The sequence below is a fragment of the Rhopalosiphum maidis genome, chromosome 4 (assembly GCF_003676215.2).
Source record: "Rhopalosiphum maidis isolate BTI-1 chromosome 4, ASM367621v3, whole genome shotgun sequence".
In the NCBI taxonomy this organism is placed as follows: domain Eukaryota; kingdom Metazoa; phylum Arthropoda; class Insecta; order Hemiptera; family Aphididae; genus Rhopalosiphum; species Rhopalosiphum maidis.
This window is the reverse complement of record NC_040880.1, coordinates 48,665,850-48,684,745: the sequence shown is the minus strand read 5'-3', so window position 1 is coordinate 48,684,745 and position 18,896 is coordinate 48,665,850. Positions and strand designations below refer to the sequence as shown.

Sequence of the window (18,896 nt, the reverse complement as noted above, 5' to 3'; positions counted from 1 at the left end):
AACATCATCAACTCTCAACCACGATCTTTACTATTAATTTGTAAATTATTTTGAAAACCTTTATATTTTAGTTTTAAATTTGTATTTGATGTATACAGAGTTAATAACTTTAAAATGTATAATATAAACATCATTATTGATCATTTGAAAAAAGCTCATCACATTATTTACTTATTACTAACGCAACAATAAAAATCGGTATCCATACAAATACGACTCAATTATGTAAACACAGTTTTTTTCTTTATTGTTTTAACATATATTATGCATAATATATATTAATACTTTGTTAAATTTTAATTCTACTAATATAGTATTATATGAGTAGAATAAAAGTATAATAGTAATTCTTTTAAACTGTTTTTAATATTCTATACTGCCCACTAAATTTTTGCAAAAATAATATGAATTTATCGCGATTGTATAACGTGTTCAACGCAGAAAAAGCAAAAGTATCGTTGGTCGGTGCGATAGTGGTGAATACGAATTACGTAGGATTTTACGCATTCAAGGCCAATTGTAGCGATGTGGTAAAGTCCCATCATGTTATTATCAAGGACGCAGAGTCGTCGGGGGAAGGATGGTCTGAACAGGACCCGATAGTGATCCTGAGCGCCGTACAGGAATGCATCTCAAACACAACGTGCCCGGGTGGAATGGTGACGGGTGTGCGCGTAGTCGCTGTGGGTATAGCTAACCAACGAGGTTCCGTGGTGGCGTGGAACAGACGTACCGGCGAACCGCTTTGCAATGCGATACTGTGGTCGGATAACCGGACGGCCGCAATGGTGGACGAGTACTTGAAGACTAACGACAAGTACCGGTTTCAGAAAGTGTGCGGCCTGCCGTTCAGCCCTTACTTCAGCGCGTTCAAAATCAAGTGGTTACTGAGCAACAACGTAAAGGTGATGTCGGCCTATCGGATCGGCGACTGTTACTTTGGTACGATAGATACTTGGCTGTTGTGGAACATGACTGGTGGCAAGGACGGTGATTTACTATATTTTATGAATTTTCGTTATCAATTTGCGCCTTTATATATTATATATAAGGCGAACGGTGAAGTAGACCTTGCGCTTAAGTAGTATTGAGGGGAGGGTAAAATTACTCAAATTAGATTTATATTTAATTAAATAGTTAATTAACTATATTATACATTTTACGAATAAGTACAATCGAATTAAACTGTCCAATAAGTTACATTTGAGTGAACAATGAATTAACTAATTCTGATATATTTATTAAAATACAATTTGAAACAATTCTTCTTTTTTCGTAGTATATTCGTGTGAAAAATATATTTTTTTAAAAATTATATCTAGTACTACCGTGTATACAAGTTTTAAATACCTACCTACTGAATTATATTTTAATGTCGTAAGTAAAAATTGTATAATATTATTTTTGAGGTCGTGACCCCCCTTTTATCGTGACTATAATATTATAACACTGCGTAGGTACATAATAAACATCCAATAATACAGTACAACAAACTTTATACGAATGCGCCTATTGCGTACATCGAAGACGAGCCCGTATTTGCAGATTCTCATTGTCGTGGAAAAGTCTACAAGAATACGAATATTATACCTTTTACTTAAGTTTTATAATGCGTTTTTCGTATTCGATTTGGCTGACATGAAAATACTATTTATTATTTTCATTTTCAGGTGGGGTGTTTGCCACTGATTCTTCAAACGCATCGCACACATTTTTAATGAACATTAATACATTGGATTGGGATAAACCATTATTAAAATTTTTCGGTATTTCTGCAAAATGTCTTCCGAAAATAAAAACCAGTTCCGAAGTGTATGGAAATATTTCTGGAGGATACCTCAATAATACGCCAATATCTTGTATTATTGGAAACTGCCAAGCCGCTTTAATCGGTCAAAAATGCTTTCGACGTGGTCTTACGAAAGGAATACTCGATAAAAATGGTTCGATTTTCACGATCACTGGCGAAGATAAAGTGTTCTCCAGAAATGGATTACTCACAACTATTGCGTATCGATTGGATTCGAGACCGATATTTGCATTAGAAGGTCCAATTGCATCAGTAGGGTATACCATAGAATGGGTAAAAGAATGTTTGAATGTCAAAGAAACAGAATGCTTGGCTTTTAAGAAAAAAGACAAATTAAAAAATGAAGTATACTTGGTACCTGCATTTAATGGTAACAATTGTTTTTTATTTAAAAAAAAACAAGGTTATACAATGATTTGTTACATTAATTCGTTTAATTCGAAATAATTAAAATTAAATGAAGTTAAAATATTTAGAATTATAAAAAAAGAAGTTTAAAAACACTTATTTATGTGTAACATTTTATATTTATTTTTTCACATTATTTTCAACGTTCTTTATTAATTCGAATTAAAACATCATAATTTATAATTACGTTCTTGGTGTGGAAATGTTAAAATTAAATTATTATTTAGGTTTGTATGCTCCGCATTGGAGGCATGAAGCTCGGAGTATTCTAGTTGGAGCTAATGAATATACTATTAATGAGGATATATTAAAAGCAGCTATTGAATCTGTGTGTTTTCAAACTCAAGATATTGTTGAAGCTTTAAATGACGACTTAAATATGTCTATAAACAAAATAAAAATTGATGGTGACTTGTCAGATGATGTATTGATCATGCAATACCTATCTGACATAACGAACACTGAAATTGAAATAGCCAAGTTCAAAAATATGGCTGCATTGGGTGCAGCTATGGCAGCTGGTTATGCACCTGAAATTAACGTCTGGAACGCTTTGTGTATGCCAGAAGACATTGGTTTAATTTATCATCCAAAAATAACGGTCGAAGAACGGAAAAATCGGATATTTGATTGGAAAAGAGCTCTGCGGAGAAGTTATGACTGGATTGATTATAATAACACATTGAATCATTTTTGGACGATAGTGTCTATTACAAGTGGAGTAATTTTCTTGGGAGGTTATTTGTTATTTAAAAAATAAATGACGTGTACATTATAAATGTTAGGGTTTTTAAAAAATATATTTTTATCTGCATAGAACATATTATGTGTACGAATTGTGTTTTAAACTCATTTTACTTCACATTGTAGTCAATTATAGTGCACTGTATTAAATTTATGAATTTGATACCAAAATCATAATTAATGGTATTTAAATATTTATCCTGAATACAACAGTGTTAAAATCACGCATAAACTGAGATTCCTTCAATATGTTTTTAGTTTATGGTTTTCGTGGTTTTGATTTAGGATTACAGAAACTGCTAAATTTGATTAAAAAAAAAAACATGACTTAAAATTTCAATTTGGATTATCTTTATGTATTTAAGGTGATTGTAATTATAATTTGATTAATTAAATGTGGTCTGTTACAAAAATAGCAGGTACATTTCTTCTCTATTTTCAGAGAAATACTAACAAAAAATTTCATTTTTCAACTGTGTATAAATATTATTTAGAAATAATATGATTTTGTTTTACGCAATGTAAAAATAAAATAGAACAAAATGAACTACAGTTGTTTATTTACTGTGATATTATTGTAGTCATTACACCGAGAGAAATAATCTCCACAACCGGTAAAGACAACAACGAAATAACTTTTGCCAGTGAAGTGTGCACTATGGACAGTATATTATGTATGTTTTAACCTTCTAGGTAACATATTTTACTTCCACTACAATAAACCGACATGCTACGCAATGCATCTTACAGATCCTAAAACCGACCACCTGATGACATATATTTACGTTTTTATCATTTTTGATACGATTTTATAATGTTTTTACACCTAAATATATTTTTGGTATTTAATGAAAAATATTCAAATCTACAAATATGAATACTTGATTCCGAAATGGCCAAGATTTTTTTACACATAAAATTATAGAACTAATATTTAAAAAATTATAATCTTGATTTGAAAATCATTTTTTTACTATAATTGTTTACTTATTTCTATGTAGAGTATATTATCAAGTAAATAATAGTAATATTGAAAATAATTAATAATAATATTTAAAATATACTGGAAATGTTGATAATTCAGAAAATTATAGTTTATAAAAACATTAGGAATGAGTTGTTCAGTTGACGTTTATTAATATTTCTACAGTTTATTATAATATTATAATGTTTAATATTTATACTACTCGTGATTACACATCATAGATTCGAACTTTGGTAAAAGTCCACGTGTTTAGATACTAATTTATATAATAATTTATTTTATCGTCAAACTATTCGAAGCTAAGTTAAGTGAAAATCATTGCTATTTATAAAAAAATTACTTACATAAATCGTCTTATATAATATATTATTAATATGAAACGATATAATAATCAAAAATAAGTGCTAGCATATAGGTTGATATACGTTGTAATTGTATACAAGACAAAATTCCATCATTATTATTTTTAAATAAAACATACCTACTCACGTGTATATTTTACAACCATTAGTACGTAATTTTCAGATGAAGAAAGTGTCAATAGATTGTAAAAACACTTGGCAGAACATAATAGCAATTTTTATTAGTTTAATGAAATGTAGAGAGGGGGAATGTGAAAATTTCAACTAATATAAATATTAAGCATTTATATTTTTGAATGCTTAAAAAATATATTTATTGATATGAAATGGTCTTATTATATTAGGTTTTAAATGTATAGGTAATATTATTGTATATTTGTCAAAACACATGTATAACCTAAGTTAAAAAAAATTAATATTCTTAGTGGATAGTTTTGACGTTAATAATAATAATTTTATATCATTATTATACCTAATATACCCATGTTACTTAAATATTGTCAGTTCAGTGTTCTAGACGTTTTAGTGCGTTTATATTGTTACTTAAATCCCATGCATATTGTGCATAGTTTATAGTATCTATTTTAGTTTAAATATTTTACTATACTTTAAAATATATTATTAATAAGTACACGATATAATTCAGACGCAATAATTGGACTAGAAAAATAAAATAATTAATTTGTATACGATTAAAAATGGCAAAATCTATTATTAGAAATAATTTTTTTCATAAAACTAGGTCAAGTAATAAGTATAAATAGTATAATACTAGTTATAATTACCTGTGATTAAGTATAATGCATTGAATATTTTTATCTAGTAGCACATTGTATCTAGTTATGACACTGCGAGTTAATAATATTTTAAGTACTTTTAAAAAATAATTAGGAAATAAAAACTGGATTATCAACAAAAATTTTCAACTTGATGGATTTTCTTATAATTAATTAGAAAATTAATAACCATAGATTATAGATACTTGAAAGTTTAACTAAATATTTATATTTAGACATAATTTTTTAGACATGATATAATTTTAAAAATAGTTTGGTCTTTTTACATTCATTTTATATATACAGTAGAAGCCGCCTATTAGAAACACGGATAGTTGATACAATCGCGTTATTGAAATGAAATGTCTCGGACGGACCGGCCGTATTGAAAATCAATCAAATTATTGAAACAACAAGTCGGTTATTTGCAACAATTAAGGCTGACGATATAGCAAAAAAAACATTCTTGATGCTATTCGTTTAGTAAGATAAGTATGGAATTAATAGTATGTACGAAGACAATTCGATATTGTTTTCTTCGTAGTGGGTACAAAACAGGTGACCAACTCAAACATTCTCCCTGAAAAACAAGTCGATCTCTTGAGAGAAGTGTATGGAGATTGGATTGATGTGAACTCACATTTTGATTTTGCAGAGGTTTTCACAAAAGAAGAAATGTGTAATGTGGCTTTGAGCAGCATTGCTCTTATGAAAGCACAGCCATCAAATTTTTCGATGCAAGAAAACAGTTATCGATCGATACATATTTTAATTAACATATAAAATTATATAAACTGTTGTAAAATATAAACGATATGATTTATTTAATATGTAAAAAATACTTTAATAATTTTTTTTTTTAATAATATATTTTTTTTTATAGTATGCGCGTATAAGTAAAGATTAATAAATAAAACTAATCGCTAATTAGAAAAATCGATTAATTAACACATTTATCCTTGGTTCAAAAATATTACTGAAAAGTGGCTTATATTATATGTAAAGTTGTTAACTTTTTTGTTTTAAATTCTGAGTAATGAAATTTTGAGCATTGAATGTATTGATTTTATAACGATTTGTACAAACATTTTCTGACGTCATCACCTATAGGCGTAGTACAAATAGTTTGATTTTCACATTCGATAGCTATTAGAAATAACTATTTTTAATAGCAAATTTTGAATTATATTTAGGCGTTTAAAATGTTCAAATCTATTTACACCTTTTAACAGTTTTAACCCTTTACTGCATGTAAAGTCATATTTGCATTGTATGGTTTAAGTTGATTATTTGATAACGGATAATAATAAAAATTACGTCGGTTAAAATATTAACAATAACACAATATGATATATTAAGTGTTTGTTATTATTATGTAGTATATTGTGCGTTATTTTCGTTAAAAAATAGTAATTTATCAACTTAACGTATTACTAGTAGAAAAATAAATCACTCATAATTATATAAATACTAAAATACGTCCTATCTGTCATCGCTTAGAATATATTTTGTATGGAATGATTTATTCAAATTTAACACATCCATTACAGTAACCTACTCAATGACGAGATACAACCAAACTTTCCAAATAGAAAAGCGATCTTTACAGTTTCTTTTCATATACACATATACATTTTGAATATTTAAGATTTTACAAAATAAAATAAACTTTAAATAAAAAGAAAATTGTATTAATATCATTATTATTTGTATTAACAAGTAACAAGTAGAAGTTAAGAAATACTCGCTTTTGGTGAAAGTATAGAAAGTTTAAAGTGTCATTTAGTAGTTGGATGTAATATATTTAAATTCAATGTTTAATTTATTAAAAAACGATTGGATATAAAGAAATCAAGTGGGTCAGTATATATGTCTAAAGAAAGTTTATATTATATTATAATTATTACATTCAAATTCGTTTTTCGTTATTTGGTAAAAAAACATTGAAAAACAAAAAAAAAAAAACATTGAATAGGTATGAGTGTATGACTTATATTACTTATAATTCAATTATAATATACCATTCATTTGTTTGTAAAGTTTTGTGATATAATATTGCACAAAATTAACTTAGATATTTTGGAAAATAACATATTAAAACGTATTAAAAATAATTTAAAAAAAAATATTATAATTTTTCGTTTAATATTTTATATTGTTAATTTTTTAATTTCAAATGCATATTGAAAATATAAAAAAAAAAAAGTCAAATGGGTACAACTCTGTTGTATATTAGGTATTGAGTGGGTCACTGTTATAGGTGTACCTATTTAATTTTAATTGAATGGTACATCATTGTATAAGAAAATGATTCTGAGCGGAGACAGTCTGTCAGTCTATATCACCAAGTCAATTTTGTGGTACGTTTTTTGATATAGCTATTAAAGTCTTTTAATTTACTTTTAATGGCATATTAGATGAATAAACAACTTTCCGAAGAAATTAAATTTATTATATAGTTAATATTTAATTATGATAATAATATATTTATACCATATTATAGCAACTTACATTTATAACTAAAAATTTTATAACATCTTTCTGTAAAAACCATAAAAAATTTAAAATAGATTTATAGTAAAATTAGATAATTTCTTAAAATAAATCAAAAATATCATAATAGTATAGTGAAATTCATAATAATATAATAAAACTAAGTTCCTAAGCAACATATGAAGAATTTTGTATTAAATTTTCAAAAATTAGATATAAAGAGAAAATTTCTACATTTTCAACTATTACAAAATAATTAACAATTTATTGTAACTTCGACGAATTTCGTTGAAATTCTAACGTCAAAGGCATATAAACAAATTGTATCTATGTATTTTTAATAGTAATGTATAATGAAAAATGTTTGTGAGATCTTGTATTAGGTTTTCAAGAATTTCGACCCAAATAATAATTTTTGATAAAAAATTATAAAAAAAATGTTGAAAATTTAGGTAAACTTATTTTTTTTAAATATATTTTTAGTTACTGAAATAAAACCATACAAAGTACTATCTTATATAAATTCTATTTTTTTTTACAGACAAAACACAAATTTGATCAACATAAATCAAAAAAAAAAAAAAAAAATTAAGCACAATACTTATTTGTTAAATAAATCTTTAAATAGCTGTAATTATTTTTAATACCAAAAAACTGAATAAAAATATTTTGTGAAAATTTAAGGTTACAAGTTTTTATTTCAGAACTAAACACACACAAAAGAAAAAATGGTTTGGTCAAAAATTGATGTTGCGTAAATATTCTCAATTTTCATTATTATTTTGGTTTCCGTAGAATTGTAAAAAAAAAACCTGAGAATTTCTTACTTTTTCTATCTCTTCTCAAAGTACTAACTATATCAAATTTGTTACCAGAGATCACCCTTAAAGCAATTGAGATGCTCTAAAACGTGATGACAGACTCACAGGAAAATAACATCAATACAAAACCAATACTTTCTTTGTTCTCCTTGGATATGAAATGGTCGATAGTAGTAGTTGTGTGTTTATAAAAGTTTTCATTCGTTTACAATTTTACATTAATACATTTTCTTGAATACCATTGGTTCCTAAATCATCAGTGTTTTTATTATTTTGCCAGCTGTACATTATTATTAATCAAATAAACAGATACCTACCTAATAATTAAGTTTGAAACTCTTAAAATATTATATTAAACTCACTTTCTTCCAGATGGGAAATAATATAATGATTGTACGAATTTTGTTTCTATGGAATACGAGTGCTCTGTATTTAAGAAATAAATAGCTAATAGCATTAATTGTAGAACTTTTCTATGTTGAATTATTTGATTTCGTATATATGTTTTATTAATAATAAAATTTGATTCATAGTTCATTACTTATATTATGTAATTTCAAATAAATAATCAACAAAGTTTGACTATATATTATAATGATTGGTAAGATTTTGAAAAGTTTCTAAAAAAGATTCTTATTTCTCTATAAAATAATATTCTTAAATCTTATACTAGTTATAATATATACTTAATAAAATATAAGAACACAAAACTATATGTACTTATAACATTTATTTTCCTGACAAATTAAAGCATCGAATACTAAAAATGTATACATAAAATATGTCCTTTTCCTTACCATACGTAAATGATTTGTCTAATATTATAAAATGTTATCCTTAAATTTTCACAAGATCTTCAATCCTTTTAAATACTATTATAATTATTCGTATTTTTTATTTTTCATCATTTTTATACTGTATTTAATAGTTATTGAGTAAGTATATATACATATACGAGTTTACTGTTGTGTAACTTACATAAAAATAAGACTTATCTTTGGCCACCAAAATATACGTAATAAAGCATTAGTTATCAGGCTGTGATTTTGATTATTTTGCATATCAATGAATTTTATTTTAAATTCAAAATAAGTGAGATATAAATTTGATTCAGGACATTACCCTTCTCAATACAAAGTTGTATTTTGCATATTATTGCACATTTTAGACATTGATGCATACATAACTTGTTTTGTGCACGTTTGGTTTGGCGTTTTATTAATATTTTATGTATATTATTGATTTGTACCGTTCAAGTAATGAAAATAATTTTGAGTTTAGTTTGGAATAATGTTAATATTTAGTGCATAATTTTCTGTCATTGAGTGCATTGCATAAAATATAAGTGCATAATAATTGTACGGTAATTTAGTGCATACAATTAACAGGTAAAATAATATTTTACATTAGGTAGCTGTAAAAATTAAATATACTAATAGATATATAAGTAAAGTATAATGGTAATTTAAAATTTAAATTTAAAAAAAATTTATGCATAGAAATTTAAATTTTAGAGCATCTACTTTGAAAGTTTAATTTAACAAATTATAATATTATGTTTTGAGTAATACAAATTATGATTAAAGAAGAAAAAGAACAAAAAAATACGTGTTCAGTGCTATTATTCTGTAGTATTTTTATTATTAAATAATAATCAATGCATTTACGTTCCTTTATATGCTCAAAAATCGTAAACGTATAATTACACTTATGTTTTCTATAATTGCAGTAATGGAGTATAAAATGAATGTAGGTAATATTTTTAATATCACCTGCTGGAGATTACCCTAATATACAATAAATGGTTTGAAAATCTATTGTATATATTATACATGACTCGTAATTTTGAATAATAATCTTTAGAATTAGATAATTTATAATAAAATTATTTTAATTGACTATTTGAATTTTCAAGTCACCAATATAAAATTGTATCTGTCTTTACTTAATGTAGTTATAAATAGATGTATTATTGTGTATATTATTGCGACGCATTTGATATAAATTATCGGATTATAGAATTCGATGTTTGTTAAGCTTATACAATTTACAATCTCAGTTCGTTGTAAATAATATTCGTTATGTGATATTTTTTATTCTTGTAATTTTTTAGTATTACTGAGATTATTAAAGCTCAACTTTATAATTATATAAATCACTATAAATTAATTATAAATTACACAAACAAACACGCAGTTACATAGGTAGGTATTATAATATAAATAATGTGGTTACATACAATTCATTAAACTTGATGTATGGAGGAACTAATTACAAACTATTGAGAATAACTTTTTAAAATAAATATTCTAATAAGTTTTTCTTCGTTCAGTGAATTGTTAGTATAGCACTTATTAATGTGTGCTAACTGTCAATTATATTATTGACCGTACATTATGATATTGAAATAGTTTAGGAATTGATTTCGTTAAATTATACCCGTGAAGTTTCAAGTGATTTCAAATGATCTAAATTCTAAATTTTGATTCGATATTAATGTATACAGAAAACATAGGCGTATAATATTAACTAGATGATAAAAATGTAATTTGAAAATAGAAGTTGGTATCGCCATGGAATTATTTTACAATTTAATAGAGTATTAAACTCCTCTGAATTGTAAATAATCTAAACAATTAAAAATGTGGTCTATAACTAAGTATATCATAAAATTGCAAAAATTAGAATTTAAATGATTTCATTATAAAAATAAAAAATGGGGAGAAGTATGTTTGGTGAATCACTATGTACAATGTTTGTTTGAAATTTAATAGGTGATTATTAAATATGTTATTTGAATAAAGTATTTTAAAATGTGTACCTATACAAAACTAACTGAATGTTATGATTACAAATTAATTCAAAATATCGAAACATAATAATATTTAATAATGATAATAGCAATTGGTAAACGATATGTTTAGACAATAAATAATAATTTATCTTTGCAATAATCGTGTTCTTAATTTAATTTGAAATTGTTTAATTCAAATGAATCTTTGTGGCAAAGGGTAAAAAATGGAGTAGTGCAATTTAATTAAAAACACACAATAAAAAATCGGATTTTAAAGCTATCTAGCATCAAAACATTTATTTGACAATTATTTTATTCAATGGATATAATTCGATTTACTTATCAATTAGTTAAAAATGAATTATACCAACGCCACCATCACCTAGGAGATGAGAGAATAAGAATTCAATTTGGAGGGCTTAAAATAATTATTTTTTCATTGTAAACCATTAATTGTAAACACCGTGAACGTATAAAATATTTTACGGGTTACAGAATAACCCTCAGATGCGATTATTATGAAGAAAAAAAAAACTGTATTTTTAATTTTTTTTGATTTGGTCGTAAACTTTTGGCCAGAAACTTGAAGCAAGATTTTCATTGTATGCCCCTTTTTAATATAAACTCTCAAAGAATAAATTTTCTTTACCACACCCGCGGGATATGCTCATTTAAATTTCGGATAACGGTTAATGAGCACCGAAAGTTTAATTAACGAAAACTGTTAAATTTACCTTTTGTTACGCGTATATCTTAGGCCGAATCATTTTCAGTACACAATATATATATATATATAATATCGCGCATTTGCGAAAGAAACGTTAAAAACACAACACACATACACACTATGAGCATTATAATACATTATATAATAATATATATTTGATTCGGTTTCTCCGAGATCAATAACAATATGATCGATTTCACTCTAAAAGAAACATTTTATTTATAAGTAAATAATACAAAAATTATTATACAATGTATATACCTATACGTAAAGTAAATCGGTTTTTATTACTAATTATTTTCAAATGCTTAACATAAAATGTAATAGTTATAAATTATTAATTCACCGGTTTATAATAATAAATAAAGTAACACGATTTTCCAATACCGAAAACTGAAGTTACTCGACAGTGTTATCACTGCTATGTATTATAATATTAATAAGGTTTATAGGATCTATACATAGGTATATAAATATTCGCTTCTGGTTATCAAACCATTATAATCCCCAAATATTCGCTGTTGGCTCTAACGCTATTTCAGTACATCCTGTTGGAAGATTTACTAGGTGCATCATCGTTTGTTTATAGGCTTAAATCTTAAAAAACCTTCCTCCGCGAACGCGATCTTAACTTGACCATTTATAATGAATGGCTGATTTTTTAGTTTGCGAGTATATCAAGGTTCGCGGCACATTTTAACTGCCCCCCCCGCCCCATTTATATGCTCGTTGTGATTGTAAATATTACATTGGCGGATAGAATATGTTTAAAATAAGTTAAAAAATACATTTATATTTATAATATGTGTGTAGAGTATGCATGCCAAGTGGAACAGAACACTTGTGTGGTGCATTATAATAGAACATCAAAGACGTCGTCAGTGTAAAGTCATATAGGAGAAGTAATCAAATTACACATAATTTCAAAAAAATCAATATGGCACTCGTGTCGTTCGTTTCCCCCCATATACGACTGATGCCCGTGTAAACAGTGCTCGGAATCCCAAAAACATTATTCCTATCCAATCCACGAACCACTCGGTTGACGTGTTTCGCTCGGTGTGCATTAAAGAGAGAAAATAGTGTAACGAACCTCAAAATAAAGAATAAAAACGCATACCTACCCGATATACTCGTAATAATAATAATAATAATAATAATACGACCGCACCGGCTAATACAATAATATACGCCACCCCATCACTGCCACTACAGACCTAACCACAACTATCTGCAGCTATCTATACACTATAGTCAGAATCGTGTCGTAATTTTTATGCTTTACAGACATAATTTCGATTCGATCGTCCGTTCAATACAACATACGCATTAAATTGATGTTTTGGTTACAAATATATGTATTTTTTATTTATTATTTTTAAATGCTTTAGCACATTATGCTGTGCTATTGCAATTTCAATAAATATTAATATGCATTAAACACCGCGACTTTATGACGTATCCTCGAGTTGTTTCATCACGATAAATTGTAATAAATAGATATATATTATTTGTATTGGGTTGAAGTAAGAATATTTGGTTTTATAATGATTGAAATTCCGATTATAATTTTCTTTTAATTAATTAATAAATAAGTGTAGTAATAAAATAAATATAGAATTAACTGTATTAGAAATATGTGTATAGTACAGTGTAGTCAATTTAGAAAATATAAACATAAATATGATGACCAAATATTGAATTTACATTTTTTAGCCTTTAGTCAACCAATACATACAGAAATTAATAATAATATATCATATTACAGGAAATTTCATTATTTTTGCACTCCAATAATATAGGATAGTGTTCGTTCTTCAAAATGAAAACCGTAACAATTTGGTAGTTGTGAATTTATTTTGAGATTTTAACCAGAAATCGTTCAAAAAGATTTACCATTCTCTATGTTTATGACTATTTTTGAGTAAATTTAATCACACAACAATACGTAGGTAATAAAAAGAAGAATGAATACTATTATTTCTTCTATAATAAATTTGATTCAATTTTTTTCTGTTACTTGAATATATTTTATTAACATACAACATTTATACTAGTCTTCATTATTAATTTTGATAAAATATAATATAAAAAATGCAAATGTTTTAAAGTTTATTTAATTATTCAGATTTATTGTTTTTAATTACGTAAATTGGTGAACCAAGTGTGTACTTTATCTAAATACTTTTTGAAACCCATAATGTATATAAATATTTACATTTAAATACAATTGATATTTAATTATTAAAGTTTAATTAATTCCTCTAGGTTGAAGTGAGTTTAATTAGTGGCGCTGAAAAATGTCTTGTCATTTAAAATAAATGTCGACTTTATTATATAAGACTACATCTAGAAGCTGCAACGTCTGAAGTATAGTCTATTGTCATATATTTTGACAATGTTTTATAAACTAATAGTTTTAGATTTGTTTTGTAAACATATTATATGGCTAAGTTGTTATAATATTGAGAGGTGGCAAATATTTTGAACATATAATTAATTTTTTATTTAGCATATAGTTATTATTGTTGCATAGATTATATTATTATTCAACAATCTCGAAGAAATTAGTTGTTAATTATCACCTAATAATTAATTAAATTAAATTTATACTTTAATTATAGTAGTGTTTGAAAATTAAGGTTTTCGATTACATTTTGTTATAGGCGGGCTATTAATTTCATTAGTACACTTTATTTATCTGTTGGACGAAGTATAACATTCTGTTTACTTGTCAGTTTCAATTTCTTTTCCTTTTCTCCACCCTTTAAATTAATTTAGTTTAAAGCGTCGGCGGTTAATCAAACACGTTCCTTTTCCTTAAAGTTTAGCTATAATAAAAATATAAACATAAAAAAAAGAACTAAGTCAACTAAAATTGTAGGTGCTTTTTGTAGTACGTGATGGTTTGAAAAGGTTTATTGAGAACTATTAAAATTATTATTAATGTGATGGAAACAAACTATAAAGCAATAAATTACGATTTTCTTTTCAATAGAATTTGGCTAAAATTTGTTAACTCGTATCCACTTTATTATAAAACCAAACACTTTCTATAAAACATTTATTTATGCTATTGGAAAATTTGAGATTTTGTAGGCATGGTTTTTTGAAAAAAATTAAAAATTAATGTTATATTATGAAATATTGAAAAAGTAATCTATTTTTTATATGTTTATAAAAATTATTGTACAAAGATAGAAAAATGTATATTAAACATTAAATACTTCATAAATATTATTGCTTATTTACCTACTTCTAAATTAAAACATTATATATTGTTTAAGTATAATTAATTGCTTAACAAAATTAAATAAATTAAATTGGTTATATACATTTTGATTATATAGCTATGCATAAGTAAGTAGTAATTCATTTTAGTGATACATATGATAAGACAATTTTAACATGCATAGTATACTCGTAAATTTACTTGAATTCACCATAGACATTAAACATACTTTTTAAGTGTAATATATTAGAACACTAGGAAATCGTATATTAATTATTATGTAAAATTTAAATGTATGCATACCTATCGTCTGAATCGTTTTGATAGTATACTATTCATATAAATACTTCGTTAGCGGCTAATAATTTTTGGATTGATTTTAGATCTCAAATTTAAAAATAAAACTGTTAAATTTTTGAATATTCCGTATAAATACAATTCGCGACACCCGAAAAAAAACTTTAGAGGACGTTAACCCGCATTTTTTTTTATGTTTGTAACATAGTAAATCAACCTACCGGATTCTTTTTACAGTTTATGTATAGTGAATATTGAAGAAAATTTATATATTATCGAATTTTCAGAAGAATATAAACAGTACTCAAGTGAAGGTGAAGAATTGTTTTTATATGTTTATTTTAAAACCAGTTATATGAATTTAAAATTATTCAAGTATTTATAACTCATTATAACATACCACTTCTCAAACGAGCGCAGTTTATATTCTTTTCTAAAAATTCGATAATATATCAATCCGCTCTAATATTAATCAAAAATTAATTGATAAATCTGCTACATAAATTAGTTATGCTATGTGTGTGTAAGATTATGTTTTCTTTATCAATTTTTACAATTATAAAAAGACCATTATTGGTTATTGGTTATTGGGTTACTTATGTTGGGCTTAAGTGCTGATATGAAGTGAGACAATCATTTTTCTCCTAAGTTTCAATTTACAGTTTTTATGGTTGCAAATTTAATAATAAAAAAATAAAATACATTAAGGTTGTTCAATAAAAAAGTAGTAAAACAGAAGACAACAAAAATATTCCAATTAAATTTGTCTGCTTTCTATAAAAAACACACTTTAATAAAATTATCTTTAATACTCATAGTATTGATTCAAATTCAAAAAGTTGACAATAATTCATTTACATTCAACTGAATTTTTGTAAAATACTATTAATAATGATAATAATAAAAAAAAAATTGAAACATCTTTCAACAAACAAGATTATAATAAATTAAGTTAATTAGAATTAGAATTATCGTTATAATAGTCATTTATTGATAAAATATCACTTAATTTTACTAAGTATAAACATTTTACTAACTAAGTACTCAGTAGATAAACTAATTTGTGTTAATATAATCCTGAATAATAATTCAACCATATTATATTATGATAAATAGGTTCTCTTAAATTTTTAATATGGTCGTATATAAATGTATTAAGAGTATTGGAGATTAATAGGTATTATGCGTTTAACAAAAACAAATTTACTAAAACTATTAATATACAAAATGTAATTTTTTTCATATTATTTTGTAAAAATAATTATCTTCAAATTTTTTTTATTGATAACTTAAAATATTTTATGATTATATTGTTAGATAAAATTATATCAATTTATTTATAAATTACTTGTTATTGAAAATAAAAGTGAGAAAGTGTACATAGCTCTGCTGTAGAGTTAGTAGGTGTCCAGTGTATCACCGGTTTGGATGTGTTAAATTCAAAAAAATATCATTTTATTATACGAAAAACTTTTCTGAGCGGAAACGGTCTGTCAGCCTTGAGTCTATATCATTTAATACATTTCATGATGTGATTTTTGATATTTTTATCTAAGTAAATTATTTTACTACCGATATTATAGTAGGTTGCTTCAGTTGTTTCCAAAAACATTGTATTTATTAAATAATTAGTATTTTAATAATCATCATCATAATAATATAATAAGTATCATTTATACTGTATTATATTACTTTTATTAAATTTTAAATTATCTACAAGCTGCAATTATATAACTCAAAAAAATATCCTCGTGTTTTCACGTCCCATTGAGTTTTACCTATGACAATAAATATTACAATGATCAAATAGTTTTTAATTACACTTAGTTACATTTTTTAAATTTATTATTTTTTTGTATAATTTATTATTGTGTACATTATTTTGGATTTGAAATAATTTTACATTTTTTTTTTTTCATAGATTTGTGAAAAGTAATCAATAATTATTAATCATATAATATATTTAAAGGCATATCATTTCATACTTAAACATTTAAAATTCTTATTTTAATGAATTTATAGTCAATGGCATCTGACTATATATACAATTTTAAAACCAAAACATCAATACACTAATGATTTAATTAAAGTATACATATTATATAATATACTTAAGTTCTTGACGGTTTTAGTTTAGCACAATGATAAGAATTATTTTGCATGACTTACAATTTTTCAAACTTAAGTTCTTCAACTCTAACTCATCATAATAAAACCGCAAGAAAAATTATCTTTATTAAGTTATTTAGTAATTAATTTTCGTTTTACACTTTTTTTTATCACTTTTAAAATCTCGCTAATTTGTGAAAAACCACGTGTTATGTCAATACCAATAATGACATAATTTAATTTAATAACATTCTTTTTTATATGTTTGTGTGTGTTAAGTCGAGTTCATTGCAAAAATCTATTAAAAATTTAATTTAAAAAAAACTTACATAGCTTATTATTATTATTAATATTACTTAGATTCGATTTATTACTGTTATTCAATGGAAAAATTTAAAATACATAATATCACGACACATGGTTGTAAATGTTTTTTTTTCTTTTAGTAATATTCGCGTTTCATTTATTTTGCATTTAAATATTTTATTTAAATTCTATAAATATTTTAAAAATGATTTTTACTTGATTTTTGTACATATACTTATATTGTCAGTATTAAAACAGGTATAATAAATAGATTCATTTTGTTTTTTTTTTTTTTTTTTTATTATTATTACATATTTCAAGTTTAGATATACTATCATTGTTAGAATCTAATAACAGACGAATTGGAAAATATATGGTTGTTAGTTGTTATTGCACGCAACAATAGAGAAAAAAAATCATGGTGGTTACTATATCCTGGAATAGAATATTTATTGTTGTTTCTTAGTAAACACGCAAACAAAAAGTACTTTTTTCATATCGTCATATGAAACATTTCATATTTTTATACTCGCCAAATACATCACAGATTTTTTCAACTATACGCAGTCATTTTTATTTACAAGTAGGTAACCTACCTACAGTTAATCACAATACAATGATTAAACGCAAAATCAATTTACATATTATTATAGTACGTTATAAGCCATTTAATAGAATCGAATCATTTATAATATACCAAATAATAGGTTAGTTGTGTAATTAAACAGTGTTTGAAACCTTATTAATGGATTCAATCATAAGTAAAAATAATCAATATGCCCTTTAAAATATTGTTTATATCCGAACTTTTATGAAACTTAATCTTAACACATAATATATAAATTTTTCAAACAAAAATAATATAACAAATGTGTACCAAATTTAAATATTTTCATGGTAACATAAGGGACCAACAAAAATGTTGCAAAAGTTGTTAGAAGTCGATGTTTGACATAAGCTTGTATAATATTATATAGGTACGTAAAGTTAACGTATAGTATACTGTAAGCGTATTATTTGCAATGATGTTCG

General features: G+C 25.0%; 1 protein-coding gene across 1 annotated transcript; it reads left to right on the top strand.

The window, feature by feature from the left end:
- Positions 1-404: 404 nt before the first annotated feature.
- On the top strand, positions 405-2,978 carry LOC113559178 (glycerol kinase-like). The gene is made up of 3 exons (XM_026964809.1): positions 405-990; positions 1,671-2,180; positions 2,446-2,978. Exons 1-3 carry the CDS (start codon positions 405-407, stop codon positions 2,976-2,978), a joined length of 1,629 nt encoding a protein of 542 aa, XP_026820610.1.
- Positions 2,979-18,896: the final 15,918 nt, after the last annotated feature.

Coding starts and splice junctions, on each gene's coding strand:
- LOC113559178 (XM_026964809.1), top strand. CDS start 405: ATGAATTTATCGCGATTGTATAACGTGTTCAACGCAGAAAAAGCAAAA. Junction 991..1,670: donor CATGACTGGTGGCAAGGACG/GTGATTTACTAT, acceptor TTTCATTTTCAG/GTGGGGTGTTTGCCACTGAT. Junction 2,181..2,445: donor CTTGGTACCTGCATTTAATG/GTAACAATTGTT, acceptor ATTATTATTTAG/GTTTGTATGCTCCGCATTGG.